The sequence below is a fragment of the Rattus rattus genome, chromosome 3 (assembly GCF_011064425.1).
Source record: "Rattus rattus isolate New Zealand chromosome 3, Rrattus_CSIRO_v1, whole genome shotgun sequence".
Taxonomy (NCBI): domain Eukaryota; kingdom Metazoa; phylum Chordata; class Mammalia; order Rodentia; family Muridae; genus Rattus; species Rattus rattus.
The window spans coordinates 69,727,408-69,751,079 of NC_046156.1; the positions used below are offsets into that span (position 1 = coordinate 69,727,408).

Below are 23,672 nucleotides of genomic sequence, written 5' to 3' on the forward strand. Positions count from 1 at the left end.
TACCACGGGTTTAGGTTTAGATAATTCAAGAAGTAACAATAAATAGACAGTTTGGTCAAGATGTGATATCCCCTAGTCATTCGCCCATCATCCAGGCTTCCGGTCTTTTCCTCATGGTGATCGGTGATCTGATTAAAAAACAAAACAAAACAAAAAAAAAACCTCCCTGTGATTGGCACCGGGTTATAATTTTTAACTTTCCCTAGCTGGAGCATTCCAATAACCAAAGAGAGAATGTGTCTGTCTCTTTAGAATATCCTCTTCCTTCCAGAACCCTTGCAGCAGGATGCTCAACTCAGCTAAAGGCGAGCTGGAAGCTCAACTTAACTTTCTCTTTAATAGCCTGGTCTCAGGCACTTGGGGGAATTCCCATACGGAGCCTCTGGACTCTCAGTTCTGTTTTGTCTGCCCTGAAGCCTCTGCCCTCTCTGGTGCCATGCTTGGCTCCCCTCGCAGACCCCTGTGGGCGGCGCTTGTCGCACCGGGGGTGGTGCTAGCGACCGGGAAGTTTCGTCCCTGGCCTGGGGACGTCCCCTTCCCGCACTTCCCGATCTTCATGGGCTGGTGCCCAGATGGCCAGAGGACTCAGGAGCAGCGGCTGGAGGTCTCCAGGTAGGTGGGTGGTTTCCCGCTGCTGGGTCGCTGCACCCCTCCCTGGGCAGGGTCGGAGCGACCGGGCGGCCGCTGTGCCTCTGCGTTGCGGGGACCTGGTTCCCAACAAGAAGCACCTGCGCCCCCAGCCGGGCGGCTCAGCTTTCAAGACCAGTGTTTCCAGCTGCAGTCCCAGTCTAAGCTTTGGGGCCAGAAGTTTCCAGCTGTGATCCCTGCAGGAAGAGGGATAGCCAGAGAGGTTAGGGGCACCGCAGAGCTGCAGCCACTGTCCCGGAGCCCGTCGCTGTGTGATCGGCATCTTTACAGGCTTTCTGGCCCCAGGGTCACAGAGGGGAACATCCGTAGTGCCCCTCAACCTTGGGGCGCTCAGGGTGACAGTGGCGCTGTCCTAGTTAACCTCCAGCCCACCCCTGTCGTCCCCAGTCTCAGGGCAGGCGGTCACTTGCAGGGGGTGTGTCTGCAATCATAGTTTCGAATGGTGATGTTTGGACAGCAGTGGAAAAGATGTCATTCGAGGAGGTGCAGACTGCTTCCTTCTGACCAGGATCTTGTTTCTGAGTGTAGGGGCTTCACTTCTCTGCTTTTCATTTATCTCTGGAGCATCGGAATTGCATCTGTGGTCAGATGGAACCGGCAAAGAGTGAGTGGAGTCTTTTCATAAGGACCTCCCTCCGAGGTTGCCCTTTCGGCTTCTTCAGTTCCATAAACGAGAACCCTGTGCTTACCTCTTAAATGTCAGGAAAAGGCTTTTCTGGTTTTAAAAAAAAAAGGACATTATTTTGGGTGTAAAACAGCTTGCCTGGGATGGTCTTGATCTGACAGAAAGTTCTTCAGCAAAGAGCAAACAGTCGACGAGGTGGCTGGACTTAGACGGAGAGACCCTCTTCTTCCTCAAAAGGGAAATAGTGAACATTGTGACTATTTGGAAAATACCTTATTTCACCATATTTGAAGTTTCTTTCTTTTTCAAGCAAAGAACACTTGCACCTTAAACGTTTAATCAGTGGGTACAAAACCTGCCAGACATTGACAGTATGTTTTGGAAATTTCTAAGCTACCAGGTTTTTGTTTTTGTTTTTGCACTTCTAAATTTATACATAAATTAACTAGATAAGTGCTCAGTGAAAAATCACCCTCAAGTTTAAAGGAGTGAAGTTAAGAGAGAACACTTAACGGGGAAAAATTTAGAAAGTTCATAATGCAAGGATTGGAAGCCTCCAAATATCAATCATATGGAATAAAAGGTACTTCACTTAAATGTTCAAGTTAATAGCATCAGAAAAGAATTAACACCTACGACCTACAAACCATCAGCTGGCTTATCTTTTTGAGATGATCTCATGCCTCACGGGCTGAGACTGAAACACATCATGGGGGTGTGGATGTCTTTGAACTACTGCACTTCTTGCCTCCACCTGCCGAGTGCTGGAGACAGAGGGGTTCACCACTGTGCCTGGTTTGCTCAGTGCTGGGGATCGAACATACTAGCAGAGCACTGACTGACAAGCTACGTCCATGGCCCATCACGTGCTGAGTCTAAGAAATAGCTTCCTTAGGGGCACTAAAAGGGAAGATGCTCAACCACTTATCCAAAGAAAGCTGTGGGAGCTGGAGAGGCGGGTTTGCAGTAAGGAGCACTTGCTGCTCTCCCAGAGGACCTGGGCTCAGTTCCCAACACCCACATGATTAGAGGGGATCTCATGACTTCATTTGGCTTCCAGGGACACTGCACACATGGTGCACATGTATGCATTCGGGCAAGCCACTCATGCACTCACGCCCGTACGATAAAGTGGCACTTACCATCAGGCCTAATTGAGCTCAATTTCCAGAAGCCACATGGTAGAAAGAAAGAACTGGCTTCCTCAAATGTCCTCTGACTTCCACATTTGGGTAGTGGCACACGGATGACCCTCCCAACCAATACAGAAGTGTAAAATGTATTTGGAAAATTGTTGCGTTACTTCTCTGTGTAAATATGACCATGAAACATGTAGCTGCATGGAACAGCTACAGGGTATAGGGCACAGAGGATGACCTGGGAGAGGAGCGTTGGATTCTCTTAGGAAATCATACTGGGGAAGTGAGGGGCAAGCTACCTTATTTCCTTTGCATTCATCTAAGTAGCCCAATCCGGGATTGAACGCAGCTTTCCACAAACTTAACACTGCAGAATGAGAAGGTTCTGGCGGCCTGAATGTCTCCCTCAACTTAGCAAAAATGACCCCACTCTGCCTAGGACTCCAAATGTTCCTTCTATCTGCTACTAGTAGGAGCAAGGTAGAATTAGTGGGCGTGGGAGTAGGCTGCTTCTGTGCCCAGTGAGAGACGTAAAGTCCTGTGGGGTTATGAGTCAAGTGATGAATCAAGCAAGAGACATGCTTGATGGCCAGAGGTATCAGAGATAGGAGCTCAGGACTAGAAAGCCATACAGCCACATCTGGTTCATTTCTTTAACTTCTTGCTTGTTCATTCCCAAGCATTCATCTGGTTATTTTCAACCCACATTTATTGAATCCTGTGTTATTTTTTGTTTGTTTGTTTGTTTGTTTGTTTCTCTCTTAGATGGCTGTTTTTACATTTCTTCATCAGCAGACATATATCTGCTAGTGCTATTGGGGGGGGGAGAGAGAGAGGGAGAGAGAGAGAGAGAGAGAGAGAGTGTGCACAAGAGTGAAAACAATGATCTGCCCTCAGGCACACTCACACATGCTTTGTTTGTTTTCAGATCAAATCTCAGAGGATGCTGCAAGCTCTTTGGCTCTTCTGGATCTTGATGGCTGTGATAGGCCTCTCTAGGGAAGGCCATTCTGCCCAGGCATCTCTGTCATGTGATGCTGCTGGTGTGTGTGATGGCCGCTCCAGGTCTTTCACCTCTATTCCCTCGGGACTCACAGCAAACACAAAGAAGCTTGACCTGTCTTTCAACAAGATCCCCTACATTGGCCATGGTGACTTGCGAGCCTGTGTGAACCTCCGGGTTCTGACATTGGAGTCCAGTGGAATCAACACAATAGAGGGAGATGCCTTTTATTCTCTGGGCAGTCTTGAACACTTGGACTTGTCTAATAATCACCTATCTAGTTTATCTTCCTCCTGGTTCAGGCCCCTTTCCTCTTTGAAATACTTAAACTTAATGGGAAATCCTTACAGGACACTGGGGGAAACATCGCTGTTCTCCAATCTCACAAATTTACAAACCCTTAGGGTAGGAAATGTTGACACTTTCAGTGAGATAAGGAGAATAGATTTTGCTGGGCTGACCTCTCTCAACGAACTTGAAATTCAGGCATTAAGTCTCGGCAACTATGAGTCCCGAAGTCTACAGTCAATTAGAGACATCTATCACCTGACCCTGCACTTGAGCGAGTCTGCTTTCCTGCTGGGGATTTTTGCAGATATTCTGAGTTCCGTGAGATATTTAGAACTAAGAGATACTAACTTGGCTAGGTTCCAATTTTCCGAACTGTCTGTAGACGAAATCAATTCGCCAATGAAGAAGCTGGCATTCCGGAATGCAGATGTCACCGATAAAAGTTTTAATGAACTCCTGAAGCTGTTGCGTTACATCTTGGAACTGATGGAGGTGGAGTTTGATCACTGTACCCTCAATGGGGTTGGTAATTTCAACCCCTCAGAGTCAGACGTAGTGAGGGAGCTAGGTAAAGTCGAAACGGTAACAATACGGAGCCTGCACATCCCCCAGTTCTATTTGTTCTATGATCTGAGCACTGTGTATTCCCTCCTGGAGAAAGTGAAGCGAATCACAGTAGAGAACAGTAAGGTCTTTCTGGTTCCCTGCTCTTTCTCACAGCATTTAAAATCATTAGAGTTCTTAGACCTCAGCGAAAATCTGATGGTTGAAGAGTATTTGAAAAACTCAGCCTGTGAGGGTGCCTGGCCTTCTCTACAAAGCTTGGTTTTGAGCCAGAATCATTTGAGATCAATACGAAAAACTGCTGAGATTTTGCTGACTCTGAAAAACCTGACAGCCCTTGACATCAGCAAGAACAGTTTTCAGCCTATGCCCGACAGTTGTCAGTGGCCAGGAAAGATGCGCTTCCTGAACTTGTCCAGTACAGGGATACAGGCCGTCAAGACATGCATTCCTCAGACCCTGGAGGTGTTGGATGTTAGTAACAACAATCTCGATTTATTTTCTTTGTTTTTGCCTCGGCTCCAAGAGCTGTATATTTCCAGAAATAAACTGAAAACACTCCCAGAAGCTTCATTGTTCCCTGTGTTACAGGTCATGAAGATCAGAGAGAACGCAATAAGTACTTTCTCTAAAGACCAGCTTGGTTCTTTTCCCAATCTGGAGACTCTGGAAGCAGGTGACAACCATTTCATCTGCTCCTGTGAACTTCTGTCCTTCATTCTGGAGAGGCCAGCCCTGGTCCATGTCCTAGTTGACTGGCCAGACAGCTACCTGTGTGATTCTCCGCCTCGCCTGCATGGCCAGAGGCTTCAGGATGCCCGGCCCTCAGTCTTGGAGTGTCACCAGGCCGCACTGGTATCTGGAGTCTGCTGTGCCCTTCTCCTGTTGATCCTGCTCTTAGGCGCCCTGTGTTACCATTTCCATGGGCTGTGGTATCTGAGAATGATGTGGGCGTGGCTCCGGGCCAAGAGGAAGCCCAAGAAAGCTCCTTGCAGGGACGTTTGCTATGATGCCTTTGTTTCCTACAGCGAGCAGGATTCCTATTGGGTGGAGAACCTCATGGTCCAGCAGCTGGAGAACTCTGACCCACCCTTCAAGCTGTGTCTCCACAAGCGGGACTTTGTTCCGGGCAAATGGATCATTGACAACATCATTGATTCCATCGAAAAGAGCCACAAAACTGTGTTCGTGCTTTCTGAGAACTTCGTACGGAGTGAGTGGTGCAAGTATGAACTGGACTTCTCCCACTTCAGGCTCTTTGACGAGAACAATGACGCGGCCATCCTTGTTTTGCTGGAACCCATTGAGAAGAAAGCCATTCCCCAGCGCTTCTGCAAACTGCGCAAGATAATGAACACTAAGACATACCTGGAGTGGCCCTTGGATGAAGGCCAGCGGGAAGTGTTTTGGGTAAATCTGAGAACTGCAATAAAATCCTAGGTTCTCCACCCTGTTTCTGTCTTGCCTTAACTAAAGGTCTTTGTGACAGGAACTGTAACAAAGTTTATTCTGACATAATTATGTAAGTATCATAGAATTGTACTATTGAGGATTTGGTAAGTATAACTAGTAACTATGAGCTTTATCTTGAATACTGTTATATAAATATTTGACATCAGTTTCTCTGTTTTTCTTTATCTTTCTCCATTATTGCTATCTGAATAACCTGTTCACTTAGAGCATCTGGAAACGGTACATGTAGAATGACAGTTTAATGCCTATTATTTAATGCCCAGGCAGTGTGACATAGGGTCACAGAAAGTATTTCCTAATCTACTCACCTGCCATCCCTCCGTGCAGCTGATATCAAGAGCAAGGAGTCACGATATTTGGGGCATCTAGGCAAATCTCTTGCTATTCCTAGAGAGGGGGTTGTATCCCACCATCTCCTCAGACCTTCCAGTACAAATGACACAGGCTGCAAAACTAGGCTTGTTTGTCTGAGTATTTGATAGTTTTCTCTAAGTATGAATTAAATGTTGATTTGTAAGGATCTGGTGCAGATTCCCACTGGACTTTAGCTCTGAATTTCCAGTGACTGGTTGCTGTGGCTCCTGATCCCCTTGGACATTCTGTTGCCTTTTTTCCTGTGCAGGGTCTCATTTGTAATTCTATAAAGCTTTTCTTTGCCTGTATGGAAAAAATACATGTGTGCAAAAGATTTTTAAAGTAATTATATGACTCCGTAATCTTATGACTCAAAATAACTCCACATGTAGAAATCTGGGAACAGATACCCCTGCCTTTAATGCTTGCAAGTAAGATTTGATAAAGCATCAAATTTTAATGAACTATTCTTTACTAAGAGTTGTTTGCTGGTTCTCAGCAACTTTTTTTTTTTTTTTGGTTCTTTTTTTCAGAGCTGGGGACCGAACTCAGGGCCTTGTGCTTCCTAGGCAAGCGCTCTACCACTGAGCTAAATCCCCAACCCCGGTTCTCAGCAACTTTTGTCTTGTGCTGGGAACCACAGGCAAAAGGAAACGAATGTCCTTTGACCCCTTGGCCAGAGCTAGGTTTATGTGGTTAATTGGGTTTTGGAGTCAGAGAGACACTTAGGCTAACAGATGTATGATTTTGAGCAAGTCACTTGACCTAACCCCAAACCCTTTCCTGTCCTTAAGATGGGCAGCATGGCCTGTGTACTCTGGTTGATGAGGGTTTGAGATGAGATGATGGAAGAACACTGCTTCCTGGTTGCCATCGCCGATGGAAGGATTATAGAGGCAAGACACATCCAAATGGGACCTAAGGGTAGCTGTGGAGTTAGAGGGATGTCTGTTGTAATATTTGCTACCAACATTAGTGTTTTATGGGAATTATTTATTTTATATGACTGTTCATATGCAGATATGCTCCTATTATGTGCACCAGCAGAGAGATCAGTGACCCTCCTTGTTTATAGAAAAATGACCTCAAGGAAGAAGTTCATTAGTGCGCCATGAGCGTTAGTGTGGGAACTTGGACAATGTTTCTTTCTTTCACAAGCTCGCAGGAGAGTACTGGGCAGAAAGCAGAGGCCAGCCTATGAAATGAGAGGACATACTCAGATTATTGTTACCCTGGCGAGAAAACCACAGAAATCCATCACAGTAATAAACTTTCTTTCCTCTTTCCCCTTCTTACAGCATTGCCACATTACCAAGAGAACCAGAAAGACCAAATATAGACTTATGTATCTATACGTGGCCTTATATTTAGCCAGAGAGGTGTGGACTTGATCGATTTTAAATAATTTAAGCCACAATAGAAATGGCTTCGTAGTTTGATACGTTTAAAACGACCTTTAATCTTCATTATTCATAGAAATGAAGGCTACTTTCAGCAAAGTGGCGGGATGCAAAATTAACACACACACACACACACACACACACAACAAAACAGTAACCCTCTCTAAGCCAGTGGTAGACACACAAAGACAGAAACTAGACAAACAACACCATTGCCAGGAGCCTAAAAGAAACCGAAAGGGGTAAGTTTCATTGACAGCTGAAACACCTCTACCATGAAAACTTTAACACACTAAAAAAGAAAAACCAGCAAAAACCCCAACAACAACATCATCATCAACAACAACAACAGCAAAAACCTGAAGAAGACACCAATAGAAGGGAAGATCTGCTATGTTCATAGAGCCAAAGGATTCCTATTATGAAAGTGGCCACTCTATTAAAAGCAGACCACAGATTCAATGTGATACCAATGAAAGCTCATACACCATTTTTCACAAAAATGGGGGAAAAATCTGCAAAATTCATTGAGAAGAAAAAATACCCCAGATGACCAAAATCATCCTGAGCGTAAGGAATGCTGCTAGAAGTATCCACATAGCTGATTTCAAACTCTGCTGGAGAGCAATGATAGTCGAATTAGCAGGCTAGCAGCATCGAAGGAGACGTGTGTCAGTGGGATAAAGTGGAGATCCCAGATTTAATACAGAATGAACAAAAGGCTGAATCTTCAGCAAAAGATGCCAGGAAAACCTGGTATCTACCCATAGAAGAATGTAGCCATGCTTTATCTTCCACTCTACAAAAGTCAACGCTAAATAGAGCAAGTACCTCAGTATACAAAACTCTGAGACTGATAGAGGGCGGGGCACCGAGAACCAGGTTCTTTGCAATGATATTGTTACCGTGGTTTGCAGGCCTTTGAAATTGGTTGGTGGGAATTACAGGGAAGAATGTGGAGTTACATGTGCAGCAAGTCCTTGCATGCCATACTCAGTTATTACTGGCCATTCCACTGGGTTTTTGGAAGACCAGCATGGCAATAGAAACACAGACAGTAAAGACTCGTGAGATCTCCTGGGAAGAAGGATTCCCGAGGAGTGCGGTGAGATGCCACTCAGGTTACAATCCAGCAGAGAACTGGTCTGTAGTCTGCCAGTGTCATGAAAGTTTAAATAGCTGAATTCAGAAGTAATGGGCTAATTTATTTGACAGAGGAATAGCAGGACAGGATAGCATACAGGCTGAGAAATGTAAGGACTCTAATTTTATTTTCAGAAACAAAACTAACTTTTTGTGCTTCTCCAAATGTGATATAAGCCTTGCTTGACTACATACGTCTTTGTTCTTGGTTGTCCTCAAGAATTTTATAGTAAAATTCTATTGCAGAAGATGCCAGATACTTGACTTGTAGGACACAGAGAAATTGAGGTAGTACTGATCTTGAAGTTTCCTTTCCCTTGCTAGCTTTCATAGTGCCAGAAGGTGCTTGGCATGTTATCAGGTGAGAAAACTTATCTTTAATCTTACTCAGCTCGGAACCATATGGGCTCAACCAGCCTGGGAAGATATACCAACTGTTAAAAGATATTGTTGCATGGCCATTTTCAGAACTGCTGTCTGATTGTATTTAAGACCTGTTCCCCAATAATTCCCATGCCTAGTACTGTTAACTGGGCCAGGAACCTGTGGCTGGCTAGGTCATAGGCTCTAGGGGAGAACTAGATATTGCTATTGCACTAACTGGACATGGTATTAAACTGTGCCCTAAAGTTTTCTTTATGTCCATAGATTAGTGCAGCTCTCACCTTTGATAGAAAACTTTCTTTTTGCAGCAGGTATTGATCGATACCGAGAGTCACAACTGGTCAAAGTACTAGGGAATGCTCATCTGTAAAGGGACCATCTTATGACAGCCCTTCATCCCAAGGCTCAGGGATCACTGTGGAAGAGACAGAAGCAGCAATAGGATAGGACTTCTGTGAAATAGTCCCTTCCAGGCATGACAGGATGCTACACACATGGTGGCCGTGGCTGCAAACACAAGGCCAGTATAAGCCAGCTGAAGCCCCAGCATGGATTGGGAATGAGTTCACAAGTCCCACCCCCACATCTGTTTACTCTGGATGCAGTCCCTGATAGGTTGTCCATGTTCTAGGAGATGGCCTCATGCTTGTGCATATGCTGGCAGCATTAAGTGCACTTAGTAGGTTAAAAAGAAAAAAAAAGAGCACATGAACTTGGAAGGGAGAAGTAGAGATGTGGTAGGAGAGGTAGGATGGGAGAGAGTAGGGAGATTTGGTCAAAATATGTGTATGAAATTCTCAAACAATATAAAAGAATATTTTCTTTCTTTAGGCCATGCCTATATATGCCTAGTGCACAGTGCATTATACCTAGTGTCTAATGGTTAAGATGTCTGCCAAATAGAGAAACACTACAATTAAATCTAGGAGTTTGAAAGGTGAACCAATTGTAACACCGAGGCACTTGGTAGTTTGAAGAAGAAAAATCCCCAACGAGAAGAAAAGTGAGTTACTTTGACAATGAAACACTGAAGGTCACACTGCCAGTTTGTAAAAGGCAAGAAAAGTAACCGGTGCCGTTTCTTCCTCATAAAAGTGTAAACGCCTCAGGAAGTGTAGAACACGTGTCTGCCTGTCTGTAGATAGTGTTGGCGGTTGAACAAGTGACTGCTAATGTTAGATGAATGAATTTTAGGAGTACTATCGGTTATTTTTCTATTGCTGTGATAAAACCATGACAAGGCAACTTGTAGAAGGAAGGGTGTTTGGGCTTGTGGCTCCAAAGGATAAGAGTCCATCACCATTATGATGGGGCAGAATGGCAGCAGGCAGGAATGGCTACTAAAGGAACAAGCTGAGTGCTCCTATCTTGAACCACGAGTGTGAAATAGAGAGAACAAACTCAGAATGTTACAAAACTCTTAAAGTTGGTTCCAGTGACAGACTTTCTCTAATACTGCCACACTTCCTAGGCCTCACAGTCAATGACATCAACAGTGAACCCAACATTTAAACACTGAGCCTATGGAAGGTACCAAAGTGGATGTGTATGTGTGGGTGTGGGTGTGTGAACGGAGAAGTGATTCTTTCTCCTTTACTTAGGCCCTTGGGTGGGTTGAATTTGACAGTACTTGGGATCTCTGAAAAGCCACAGCCCTACTGATATATGATGTATGAATAGAGGGGCTTCACAATATGAGATCTGTTGCGTGCTAGAAAGTATGAAGACTAGAAATGCCATCTTTCCTAGTTTTAAGCTGCTGAATACTTAACACTGCTACTGACTCTCAGATGATGTTGAACTGATGGACACCCTTGTGTGTGTGATACACACTACAAGTCTCTGAAACAGGGGGTGTAATGCCCAGGGAGGGAAGAAACAACAAATGTGCTTCCTGCATGGGTGAGGGGGTAAATGTTACAGGAGAGATGTAAAAGCACATGTGTTTATTCCACCGTTGAGTCTTTAATTCTTTCTACAGAGATAAATCATGTTAAGTGTGACATTAGACTTTGTTTCCTGACCTCTTTGGATCATCTCCACCATCCAAACAGAATGCCAATATTGAAAGCAGCAGAGAGGATTTAAAAATATCCCCATTATGCAATGCAGTGGGGAAGTCTGCGATGCTATTCCTCCTTCAGGAAACAGTTAATGCCTTGAACTATTCCAATCACTGCGGGCTGCCAGGCCACCAAGTAATGAAGCCAATCCAAGATCTTCCCATGCATGTGTGTGCTCTCCCAGCTGAGCCTTAGTTGAGAGTTCATTCTCTATAGAGCCAAGCAGAAGACACACCCATTAATTATCACTTATAAATATGATTAAAATGTCTCAAAGGGGCAATTCCTCTTTTAAATTCTGCATGCCCTACTAAAAGAGCTTTGAGTACTAGGCTCCGTGACGTGTGTGGTCCCAGCCGCTAGAGCGACTGAGTCAGGAGACACGCTTGAGCATGAGAGTTTGGAGCCAGGCTGGGCAACACATTGAGAGGCCGCTTCTTGAGAAAAAACAAAAATAAGCGAATATATAAACAAACATTCGCAAAATCTGCAGCATTCTGATTATTGTTCTTTACATCACATTCAATTTCTGGAAGTGAGCTGAGATTAAGACTAAAACAGTGATAAAAGGGCAAGGTCTATACCGAAAACAGGAAAGGAGAAATCTGTCTATGGAAAACCCAGGAGTAGGAGCTGCTGTAAAGTGAGCACAGCTGAGCTCCAGAATCCCGGCCGTGGATGCATCAGAGAAGATTCGGGACAGTAAGAACAATAGCACTGGTTTGTTCCATACCACGTATCTTTCGATTTCTCTGGCATCACTAGTTAATCATACCAAGAGAGCTTACCTGACGTACAGTTCATGGATAGCAATATTACAAAGGAAGACCGGCTTTCTCACACAGGTTTTTCCTTGCACGAACCTCAGTAAACGGAGTATACGGTGCACCCAGTGGCTTGTTCTTGCTAGGCAATACAAAGAGACAGATCCCTCTTTGTTATTTAAAGTATAGTTCAATGTGATAACTGGCTTTGTGACCGGTGGACTCACCCCAGCTTTGTAAGTTACTAACTGCAAGTTGTCGAGCCCAGTCACACGAGAAGCGAAATTCAGAAGCAGTAGCTGAAGGAGAGGGGACACCATGTACGCAGTGGACTTCCGGCCTCAGGCTGGGCCACACCTGTGGGTGGAGCAGGTAACTTACACAGGTGGCCTCAACCACAGCCTGACCCTAAGACCCAAAGCTACACAGATGGGGTTCTTCTCATGTCCTAGTTTAAAGAGGCCCAGTCTGTAATAGTCAGAGACGGGGCGTGCTTTGGGGTGGTGAGGAACAGAGGAGTGAGAGGGAGGACGTTGCCTCCTCAGCGCTGTGAAGTCTCTGACTAGGACCAAGTACAGAAGGGCAGCCTTCTGTGAGAAGACACGCAGGGCAGGCTGATGCCACCTTCTCAGTGCCCTTCTGCCTAAGAGGTGACATGCTCGAGTCCCGTTGATCCTTAGAAGAAATGTATTATAGCATCGGAACAGAGATATAGGGGCCACATCTTTCTGGTTAATTCTGATTGAGGGCTGTTACCTTTTTGTGCTGTTAATGGGACTTGCATTTATTCTGCCGAGCATCCTGGTGCCTACGTAAGTCTTCGTTTCTTGGACTGGAGAGATGACTCTGTGGTTAAGAGCACAGGCTGCTCTTCCCCGAGGATCCCAGTTTGGTTCCCAGCACCCACATGGTGATTACGACTATTTGTAACTCCAATTATAAGATATCCGTGACCCCTTTCTGGCCTCTGAAGGCGCCAGGGGCACATGCAGACAAAACAATGAAACACAGAAGCTTTTTTTTTTTTTCCTTGAAAGTCCTAATTGTTGCGTCAGCTTGCTGAGTCTACGGGTCTTTATTTCCTTTCAATAGCATTATTACCAGAATTTAGCCTAAAAAGAGAGGAAGCATAGGAAGAAATGTAAAAACCTAAGATGTAGGTCAAGAAGTCTAGTCATTTCAGGTAAAGACAAAATTCCTTCTGCTCCCAAGCAACCCTCTCCACACTAACTCACGGTTTTAGCTTTGAAAGTTTCAATTTTAATTTGTCTATGATTACCCACAAGCCTATTCAACCTCTTTGTCCACCCATCCATTCATCATCCCCACTCTTCTTCCACATATTGTGCCCATTTTATGAATTGCCCCAACACATTTCCACTGAATCTCTTAACACGGAAAGTAGGAGCCATGACGAGTGCAATGGTCTTGGGTATTTAATCTCCTAGCAAGAATAGGAGCACGGGTGCTGAAAAACTAAAAGAAAAGCTGCATGGAAATAGGGCAACAAGAGTTTCCTAGCACAGCTATGTGAAGACGATGGCAGTTCAGGCCGTGTTGGCATCCCTGGACATAGTTAAGCTACTGTTTCATGCATTTCTGGAAGGATACGGGTTATGGATCATCCTCTTCAGACCGACGTTCTCTTTGCAGCAAGGGCAAGGCTGCTTCTTCCCTCTGATACACCAGCCTTGGATGTAGAATTCATGAAAGCTGAGGTAGCTCATTGAGGAAGTTCATTAAAGAGCAATGCCCCGTGTGGTGACCTGGAAAGGACTGTTCTGTCTAGGAGTGGGAGGCCACCATGACTCACTCTGTGTGTGCATATCCGCATTTTAGAGAGAGCCAGTGACAGGGAGGGTGGAAAGGGGACTGCAGCAGCTTTATGACTGTGTTGAATTTACATAATATCTTGGCCTTGTTTGTCCTTGCCTGACTCGATTATAGTAAAAGTAGATAAAGAACGCAAGGACGCTTGTATAGTAGCTTCTTATGCAAATGCATCTTTGTACTCCCCTGATTCCTGTATTTGTGCGTTTCCCCATACAAGCTCTGGAATTCTCAACCCTGGATTCTGTGCATTGCTGGTTGTCTTGTATGAGTCCTACTGGTAGGTACTGGGGTTATGTGTGTTTTTAAGCATATAGCTGGTTTTCCTCCTCCTCTTCCCTTGTCTCCCTCCTGATTGAACCCAGGGCCTCACACATGCTAAACAGTACCACTAAATTACAAATATTCCTAGTTCTTCTTGAATGATTTTCCCCCCAACTTTTAAAAATTCTTGATGAAGGAACATTATTTTACTATAATACAAACACAGTAAACGTCTCATTCTCTAGCGTGTACAGATTCATTTGTGTACACCATCTGTAGAGAGTCTTCCCAGTGTCCTTCCACAGGCACAAATCCTGTTATCTGACAGGACCAGAGACAGATCCTAAGATACCATAGCCTCCCGCATGCACATATGATCTCTAGTAGTTTACAGAAGACCACATGACAATGGGCTATTCACCCGTGCTAGCTTAAGCAGGAGTGTAGGAAATGTTTACCGAATGAACATCTGAATGGCCCCTTCAAAACTATTTTTGGAAATTAAGATTTCCATGTTTTCCAGTATTGCAGATTTGGGGAAATAGTTAACTGTAATTACTGATTGATTTACAGTTATTGGTCTGAATGTGGTTTGGGGGCCAAGAGCACATGTTTCTTTTTGGCCAGCCTGCTACTCAACCATGGTGACAGCAATGATTTAGAACACCCCCCCCCAAAAAAAAGCAAAACAGGACTGTGGAGGTGGAGCCCTGGCAAGGCCATTGATCTAATTCCCCCTGACTAGCTCTCTACGCAACTAAGAGTTTCCACTACTTTGTGTTCTTGGAATCCTGGACATTTTTGCAATGTCCTTGGATTAGCATAAAGGGGTATCTTATAAGAAGGATTATGAACTCACATACAAGCCAGCCTTTTAAAATGGCTGGCATAGAGCCACACCTTCCAGACAGGTACAGAGTTCTGGGGTCAAGGAACCAGCATCAAACATTCCCATCTTCTGAACTGTGTTCTTTCATCTTCAATTCTCTGTGCTGAATGCTCGCACACTGGCAGAGCTGCTGCAGGGCGAAACCCAGATCAGTCTCTCCTGGCTAATGTGACTCACATTTGCTCACTCCTCACTAATGTGACTCATGCTAAAATGGGCCATTAATAATGCTCCCCGCAAAGCATATTTAAAGGTGACTACATTTTAGATTATATATGCACACGTGTATAACAATCCCTAAGGGCTTTTAAAGACGGAGAGAGAAAATATTTCCACTTGAAATTGGCAGAAGAGGCTCTGTTCCAACATTTGAAAAGTAAATCACACTTAAAACTAAGACCAGACTTGGAAAATTTCTACTAAGAATGATAGATTCTTGGTGTGTGTGTGTGTGTGTGTGTGTGTGTGTGTGTGTGTGTGTGTGTGTGATGAAAGGAAAAGAAAACACTGTAGATTCCATATGGGATATCTTTGTGTTTCTTCCCTTAAGTTTTTAAGGCTTAAATGTTGAAGAAAGATTCCTATTACATTTGAGTTGCATTTGAACCAGTTTCTGACTTTTAGCGCTGAATCAGTGGAAAGCGTCCAGATTAAACAGGACTGCATCATTGGCCATGCATATCGAAGGTATCAGGTGTGATTGACTGGATTAGGTGGGCTGCAGGATAGCTGGTCCAAGCATCTCATCACACCAGGGCTTTGATCTGATTGGGCGTATGGAGACAGTGCTACACAGTCAATGCTGTGGTGTAAAGATGAACCATGCTTTGCTGTATACTTAGGAACAAATGAAAACACAGACTGCTGGTCAACCCAAAGACAACGTGGGTAACTACAGCCACAGGCTTAGCATGGGTTTCTTCCTTCAAGGTCCTAAGGCAGCATTTTGTAGTTAGGGCTATTCTCACAGAAACCTGGTTTGTAGGTTCAGGCTTAACCACTGTAGTCTGGATGTGAAATATCCCTCATGGGTCCGTGTGTTTGGTTGGATACTTAGTCCCAATGAGGTGGCACCATATTGGAAGGTTGTAGAATCTTGAAGGCGAGAGAATTCATGGCAGAAGAATGCTACGAGGGGTGGATCATTGAAGGTTCCAGTCTGTCTTTGGTTCCAGCCTTGCCCTCTGCCTCATGGTCAGCCATGATAAACAGAACCCACCACTTGCTGCGGCCACCATGCATGCCCCGCCATGATGAACCCAAACCCTCTGAAACTGTAAGCCAAATCCAGTCCTTCTTCCCTCAAGTTGTTTCTGTGGAGCAGCGCGCCCATGGTCACAGGAAGGTAACCAACACACATTCCTACCCTTCCAAACCTTCCAGCCAACAGAGTGCTGTTTCAGCGGGAACCCATAGGTAGAAGTGCTGGGTAGTTTGAAAACAAGATGCCAAATGCCAGTCCCTCTTTTTGTGATCTGAAGTGTAGGACTGCCCTATGGTGCCATCCTTTTTAAAGGTCTCTGCCTAGAAACCTGACAAGAGGTTTGGTTTTCTTCTTACCCATTGTGTTGCTACGTGTGGGCTCCTTGTAGATTATTTTCCATCAAAGTGGACTTTGTATGTGTTGTTCTACCAAGATTTAGACACCAGGCTCTGTATGAACAGTCTTACATTCTCCCTTGAACCTGATACATTCCACAGGGTTTTGTGGTGCTGGCCTCTTGCATTTTAAACACATACCCAGGTGTCGAGTGATATCTATACATGACTTTTTCTAATTTTCAGCCCACTTCTGTCTTTGCTTCTCTTTTTGTTCATATGCTCATTTATGGCTTCTATCCTGCTCAAGTAGCCAGCCTTCTTGCCCACATGGGATGAAGAGCTTTACACTAGGAAATTACACTAAACGGGGAGGCTTATTTTAATCAGTCATTCATCATTCAGCATGTGGATCATCAGAAAGTCTCAAGAAAAGACAAGGTCAGAAGACAAAGGTTTGAGGGTGGGGGCTATGCAAGGCAGAGGAAACAGAGACAGAAGGAGAGGCTGGGAAGCCAAAAGTTTCAGGAAATTCAAGAAGAGGTTCTGTGGGAAAGATACATGTGGCTACATGACAACTGGTAGGTGTTTTTAATGAGCCCTTTTTTGTCATGTGCCACAAGGATCTTCTGCCTTCAAATCTCACAGATGTCGCCTGATAGGCTCCTGGTGGGGATCCCACTGACACTGTAGAACTATTGGGAAGGAAAAAGAGCAGCATTGGAGAGGAGAGCCCCTGCCATCGAGTGCACACAGGACAGCCAATGCAGATATCAGACAGTCGTTGGCAGCTGGGGTCTTCATTGCTTCTGAACTGAACTAGTATCTGAGACGCCTTTCCCTGTAGGGACAATGCTCAGATGGGCTGAGCATCCCTGGTAGTGCCCACGGGCACCAACAAACCTGGAGTGCACCGTGGTTATAGCCATCCCTCAAACCTCTGCACTAATTCTGCCTCTGAGCGGCCGTTATTGTTCACAGTAGCAAACATGAAACACAGAGGGCAGCTGTTGAATTTATTCAGTCCCTGGATCTTCCCTTTCAGTTTCCTCTGGGAGATTCCCATTGAGAGACCCGGAAGCAAATCCAAGCATATATTTCCTTTTCAAGACTCCCACATTATTATCTGAGCCCTCAGCCTGATTAGCCCCTGAAAACAACGCATTTAGAATTTGAACTTAGGAACCCTTCAGTTTTTCCAGAGCCTCAGGATGACACTTTGATCAATAATGGTAACACATCAGAATCCCCACGAAGTAAAAAACATTGATTTTGCACATTGCATTTATCTTACAATGGTTTTAGATTAAAAGAAAATTTTCAGAGATGGTGCAAAATGTGCCATACATGGCTTTGTCTGTCCTTATTAAGAGAGCTTTTTAAGGACCTGGCAGATGATGAATCTGTGGGACTAAGTCAAAATCCTGCAGAACAGCCTGGGGAAGGCTGGTGCAAGTGTCAATGCCCCTACCTGGAGGCAGGCTTCCTTTTCCTTCCCAGGATGCTCTGGGGGTTTTGATCTTCAGTCCTTTGCTTAGAGGTTTACCTATGTTTTACTATGGAGACAATTTTCACCTAATCCTCATAAACGGTCTTCATGTCAGCCCACTTTTCCTTTTCTTCTTCCTGTCTGTATCTTAAACATGTCTCTCCTGCCACTTCGGGGTGCCTCACTCTTTTTCTAGAGCCGCTCCCTCTGCCATATTGCTGCCTGTCCATCAGGAGGCTGAGGCTGATCTTCATGCTGACTTACTCAATGTGGCATGGTCTCTCTCTCTCTCTCTCTCTCTCTCTCTCTCTCTCTCTGTCTCTCTCTCTCTGTGTGTGTGTGTGTGTGTGTGTCTCTCTCTCTGTCTCTCTCTGTCTCTGTCTGTCTGTCTGTCTCTCTCTGTCTGTCTCTGTCTGTCTGTCTGTCTCTGTCTCTCTCTCTCTGTCTCTCTCTCTCTCTCTCTCTCTCTCTCTCTCTCTCTCTCTCTCTCTCTCTCCTCTCCCTCTCTCTCTCTCCCTCATCGTTTTCCCACTTTTCTCTGGGCAGCTGCTGAGATTTACAACTTGCTGCCTTGGGGATTTTCTTTTAGACTCTAATAAAATTGTCTTCAAACTCTTTTAAAGAGGACCTTCATAGGGGCCGGAGAGGTGGCTCAGAGATAAAGAGCACTGGCTTCTCTTCCAGAGGTCCTGAGTTCAAGTCCCAGCAACCACATGGTGACTCACAACCATCTGTAATGAGACCTGGTGTCCTCTTCTGGCCTGCAGGCACACATGCAGGCAGATAGCTATATACATCATAAATAAATCTTTTTTTTAAAAGACCTTCATAGCTACATCTAGATTAGTGTTTCAACAAACAGCCTACAGCAAACTCGCCCATCTCAACCTCCACGAGAGTGGTGTGTTTATATCACCGAGGAGGCATTCTGCAAGCATTTCCACCCTCATGTACTTGTCACCCTTTTCTATCAGTCTGACCTCTGGGATATGTGCTTTATATTCCAGTAATAACCTAGCACCACTGCTGCCTGCCACCAGCTGTGAACACCAGCAGCCCTTTGCACTTTGACCTCCCTGTTGTTGTGGGTGTTGCTGTTTTCATTGTCTTCTTACCCTAGGGTGCTATAAATCGCTTCATGCTCATACTGAATAGTCCTTACCCAGTTCTATAATTAGCTATTTCTCTAAGAAGCCCTGGTTCCACTTATTGTGGGGTGGTATGATAAACCAGGATCTGGGTGTTGGGGTGACACTGCTTCCATGGTCTCTTGGCTAAGAGGATGAGGATATGTATCCAGATACTAGCTTGTTTCTATGCAGATGCCTATAAATATTCTGTATTTGTCTGCCCCTATAGTAACAATACAAGTTCATACTGATAGTTCCAATCCTAACCCTATGTGGCTCTATTCTAACCCTATGGCTAATGTGGTCTATTTTGGGCATGTCTTCATGTTTTTCTGTAATCGCTCATTATGGCAAGGAGAAACCCAGACTCCAATATCAGCTGTCCTCTTATCTAAGGTTCCATTGCAGAATGCACATAGAGAACAGTCAGACTCATTAGTCCATAGCTCGGTCAGTGATGATCACTGAGAGGACAATGCTGTGTGCAGCTCTCTCAGCTTTCAGACCTACAACCTCCACTCAGTTTAAAGTCAGCACAAGCCCCTCCTTCAACATTATCAATAAAGTTAGATTACTTCCATCACACTAGTTTTTAATCTTGGGATTCTCTGAACTTCTAAATAGTTTTTAAAACTGCAGGCATGAAGATATATCCCTTATGCTATGTCATGCTGTGAATTTTTTTTGAACATGAAGTGTCATTTATCCATCAATTTAGTATCAAACAATTCCACTACTACAAAAGTCTCCCAGTGCCCCATCGAGCCAACCGTCTTCGCCCCTGATAAGCTCCTGTTGGCTTAGCATCTCTGTAATGGCGCCTTTTCCAAAAGGTCATGTAAATGGGATCAGATCCTGTGTAGCCTTTTTGGACTGGCTCCTCTCACTCAAAAATATGCATTTAAGGCCTGTCCATTTGTGGATAGTTTAATTGCTTACTCCTTTTCCTTGTTTTTTTTTTTTTTTTTTTAAACAAAGCAGATGCATACACTCCCAGTGATTCTGACCTAATTGGTCTGCTGTGAGGCTGAGACACTGGCATGACTATAGAGGATTTTTCTCTTTCACCTCAGTACATGTACAAGTGTGTGCCTTTGTGTGTACACATGAACACCCTGTACTTACTGGTGACTATAAAATTTTTCTGCTGTTGTTTTTTAAATAGATTTTGGAGCTAGAATGAAGATGAGAGGCGATGATAATGTTCAGGGCTGGGGGATGGGATCATGTAAGAAGTATAGAGAGTTGGTGCTTCATGACTGGGCTGTCCACCACGGAAACTCTTCTTCCTGGTCCATGGGAGAACAGAACACACACAATCATTCTCTTCCTCTAATGTTTGTAAACAAGCACAAGAGGCATCGGTGATTATCTTAGAGACAAGATGTCTGTTTAAGTCCTGATTCACCATGGGTAAAAGGACAGCCCAGATCCCATCCCCTGCTACCTATTCCCCAACTCATGTTAGCTGTGCACAGGACACAGGAAGAGCAGGATGGGAACTCCCAGGAACACGGAGCCCCTGGTTTGTGAGTGTTCAGGGATGTGCATACAAGCCAGACCCAGGTGACTGTTCCCAATACCTGGGTCTAGAAGTCACCTCACCAGGACCTATGTGCATTCTGAATTTTAATTTTAAAAGCAATTAAAAACTATTTGAGGTTTAAAAATAATCCAGTTACCAATGTATACTCAGAAGATATTTATCACTTTTTATATTTCTAGTTTTTCATAGACTGCATAATGGTGACTAACCTTTATGGCAAGATTACTCTGATTTGATTCTAACATGTTTCTATGCAGCGGCAAATGTGATTATTTTCTTACATGGTTAAGAAGTCAACTCAGGGCTTCATCCGAGTTAGTCAATTGCTTTACTCTCGAGCCATACCCTGACTCCTTAAATATTATTTCTATTCTATTAGATGAAGTTCCAATCAGAAATAATAAGTGGTTTCTGTTATGACTTATCTTTAATTAATTCCTTAAATGTTGGCAATTAGAATATGTTAGATATGCTAACTCAAATAAGTAACACATTTTATTTTTACAAAGTAACAGATTTCCCAGACCTTCCATACAAAGAATGTGTTTTCTTCACATTTAAAAATTATTGAGAGAGAGAGAGAGAGAGAGAGAGAGAGAGAGAGAGAGGAGGGAGGGATGGGAGAGAGAGAGAGAGAGAGAGAGAGAGAGAGAGAGAGAGGTGGGAGGATGGGCACTTGGCTTATTATGAAGGACAGAGGACAACTTACAGGAGTCAGTTCTCTCCTCCCACTGATTCCAGATACTGAACTCCTGTCATTAGTCTTGTCAGCAAGCACCTTCACCCACTGAGCCATCTTGTTGGCCCTAGGGATATATTTTCTAATTAACTGACAGTAAATAGTTCTTGATAGACTGTGACTCTAGAGAGCAAAGAGTCTGGAGAACTATGATAGCACCGAGGGGACTGATGTAGAGATATAATATAGGGCTGCTTCCTTCTCCATTTCAATAAATAAATCAAACAAAGAAATCACCAGTACCCCTTAGAGTAGATGCCACGAGGTCTGAGCAGATCTCAGCAAAGTCTCTCCCCATTATTTCATAGTAAAGGCCATACATAGGACAAGGATCCAATCTCAAAATCCATGGAATCTCTAGATTTGATTCTATGGAAAAAGCAATGTAAAAGGAAGTAAGAATGTGGCGTTTGGGTTGGGTAGGGGAGGGCGGGAGCTTGGGAATTACTAGTGCAGTAATATTTAACAGAGCAGTTATGCATTTGTTCAATACTTCGGTTTTTGTGGTTGTTGTTATTGTTATTTTTTCTCTTTTAAACTAGAGACTATAAGGTCCCTTTTCAGATTGTACCACCCAGCTCCAGTGGCCAGAGAACAAAGGAACTCCTTTGGGTGATGCGCCCCAAGCCCACCACAGGTGAATGAACTCTTGGTTAGTAGTGAGCCTTACGCATGATATTTTTCCTATGCATGCACACACTCGCATCTACTGTGAAGTTTAATTTACAAATTAAACACAGTAAAAAGTTAAAAAATGAACAATGAAATAATGAACACAGCGTAGTAAACGTCTGTGCTTTGAGCATAAACGTCATGAAACGCGGGTTACTTGGACACAGGTGTCATGATTCAGTGATTGCTGATCTAATAACCGGGCTGGCCGCTCAGTGGCTGGCTAACAGGAGGAAGCATACGCACAGGCACTGGACAAAGGGAGACTCAGGCTTCACTGAGATGCAGCCGAGGGACGAAGGGCTCCATAGGCTGCCGAGCTGAGAAAGTCATGAAAGTCAGCGTTACGATTTATTTACAGAATTTCCCACGGAATGTATTGCATCTTTGTAGCTCAGAGTAGCTGAAGCCGCAGAAAGTGAAACCACAGATAAAGAGGGGCTGCTGCAGTCATGAAATGCTGCTTTGTAATGCGGTGCTTAGACAAGCCTGTTCTAACTGGTTTCAATCTTGGCTGGACACAGAAAGGCCTGGGCAGCTTATAAAGACTGTCTGCAGGCTTGGTCTTCATGTGGCTCTGGAATAACTGGAATGGTGGCTATCCCTTAAGCGGTTCCCTGTCTGTGGAATATGTTCTTCTTGCTGAGCTGGCTTGTCTGGCTTCAGTGGGAGAGGATGAAGCTAGCCCTGCAGAGCCTTGATGTGCCAGGGTGGAGGGATACACAGGGTGTGTGTGTGTCTACTTTCTCAGAGGAGAAGGGAAGGAAGTATGGAGAGAAGGTTTGTGCGGGGCAGTAATTGGGATGGAAAATTAACAACAACAACAACAACAACAACAACATAGCTGTCTGCTGATGACACTGTATCTCAGTTACATTATAATCTCTGGGTGGGATAATGGGTCTCAGGATGACAGCTGCAGAATGATAATTGATGATGGTCCCTTGGCCCCAAGGGATTCTAAGGGCAGCTAAGATCATTAACCATTAGAGAAATAGTTCCTAGACATAAACATAGATTAGAAACAATCTGGGGGAGGGTTTCTGATGTACTGATGCATGGGGCTTCCCTCGGATGCTTCTGAGTTCATGAGTTGTGAAAGAAACCTTTTGGGGGCAGCTGTCAGGTACATCAAAGGCTGAGGATCTCTGCCATGGACTCTGGGTTCTGTAGAATGCTTGCCTAAAAAAAAGTCTGCAATACATATCATCCCTTCTCATGTGAAAGCATGAAGACTAGACAGACCTAGTAGGCAAGAATGAAGCGCGGGTCTTCAGGCACTTTCTAGGCACTAGGAGTCCCTGTGATAATCTTCTCCTGTATTCTAAAGGAAAGATCTTAAATAAAAGACAAACCAATGAACCAACCAACCCATACAATTAGCCCTAATCTTGATTCATGAATCGTAACCCTTGCATATTTGATGTGTTTTATCTCTAAAGTAGTCTTCAATGCTAGCAGCAGCTTCTCAGGCTTTACTGAGTCAGGGAAGGGACTGAGGTATAGAGAGGAGCTGTGTGGGCTACTGCAGGATCCATCTGATACATGCGTGTACACACACACACACACACACAACCAAGTCCACTTAGTGTCACTCATATGCATTTGTGGTTGACCAGTACTGGGACTGGACCATCAGTGACTCATTGCTGGAGAGGACTGATTCTCTCTCAGTAGTCACTGATTGCCTGTAGTTCTTCATCTAGGAGTGGAACCTTGACGG

The 23,672-nt window shown here is 44.4% G+C and overlaps 2 protein-coding genes across 3 annotated transcripts in view; one reads left to right on the forward strand and one right to left on the reverse strand.

The window, feature by feature from the left end:
• Window positions 1–287: 287 nt before the first annotated feature.
• Tlr2 (toll like receptor 2) lies at window positions 288–6,443 on the forward strand. 2 transcript variants are annotated; one of them, XM_032898180.1, is made up of 3 exons: window positions 294–612; window positions 1,177–1,252; window positions 3,341–6,443. In XM_032898180.1, exons 1-3 carry the CDS (start codon window positions 437–439, stop codon window positions 5,708–5,710), a joined length of 2,622 nt encoding a protein of 873 aa, XP_032754071.1. In that variant the 5' UTR covers window positions 294–436; the 3' UTR covers window positions 5,711–6,443. The 2 variants fall into 2 exon arrangements, with proteins under 2 accessions (XP_032754072.1, XP_032754071.1); XM_032898181.1 differs by lacking the exon at window positions 1,177–1,252 and having other exon boundaries at window positions 288–612.
• Window positions 6,444–11,153: 4,710 nt separating this feature from the next.
• Rnf175 (ring finger protein 175) overlaps window positions 11,154–23,672 on the reverse strand; it is a 45,568-nt gene continuing 33,049 nt past the window's right edge. The window contains 5 exon segments of the mRNA XM_032896948.1: window positions 11,154–11,271; window positions 13,463–13,564; window positions 16,935–17,068; window positions 21,504–21,599; window positions 21,601–21,646. Of these exon segments, the coding sequence (XP_032752839.1) occupies window positions 11,154–11,271; window positions 13,463–13,564; window positions 16,935–17,068; window positions 21,504–21,599; window positions 21,601–21,646 (496 nt within the window).

Coding starts and splice junctions, on each gene's coding strand:
- Tlr2 (XM_032898180.1), top strand. CDS start 437: ATGCTTGGCTCCCCTCGCAGACCCCTGTGGGCGGCGCTTGTCGCACCG. Junction 613..1,176: donor CAGCGGCTGGAGGTCTCCAG/GTAGGTGGGTGG, acceptor TTCTGAGTGTAG/GGGCTTCACTTCTCTGCTTT. Junction 1,253..3,340: donor TCAGATGGAACCGGCAAAGA/GTGAGTGGAGTC, acceptor GTTTGTTTTCAG/ATCAAATCTCAGAGGATGCT.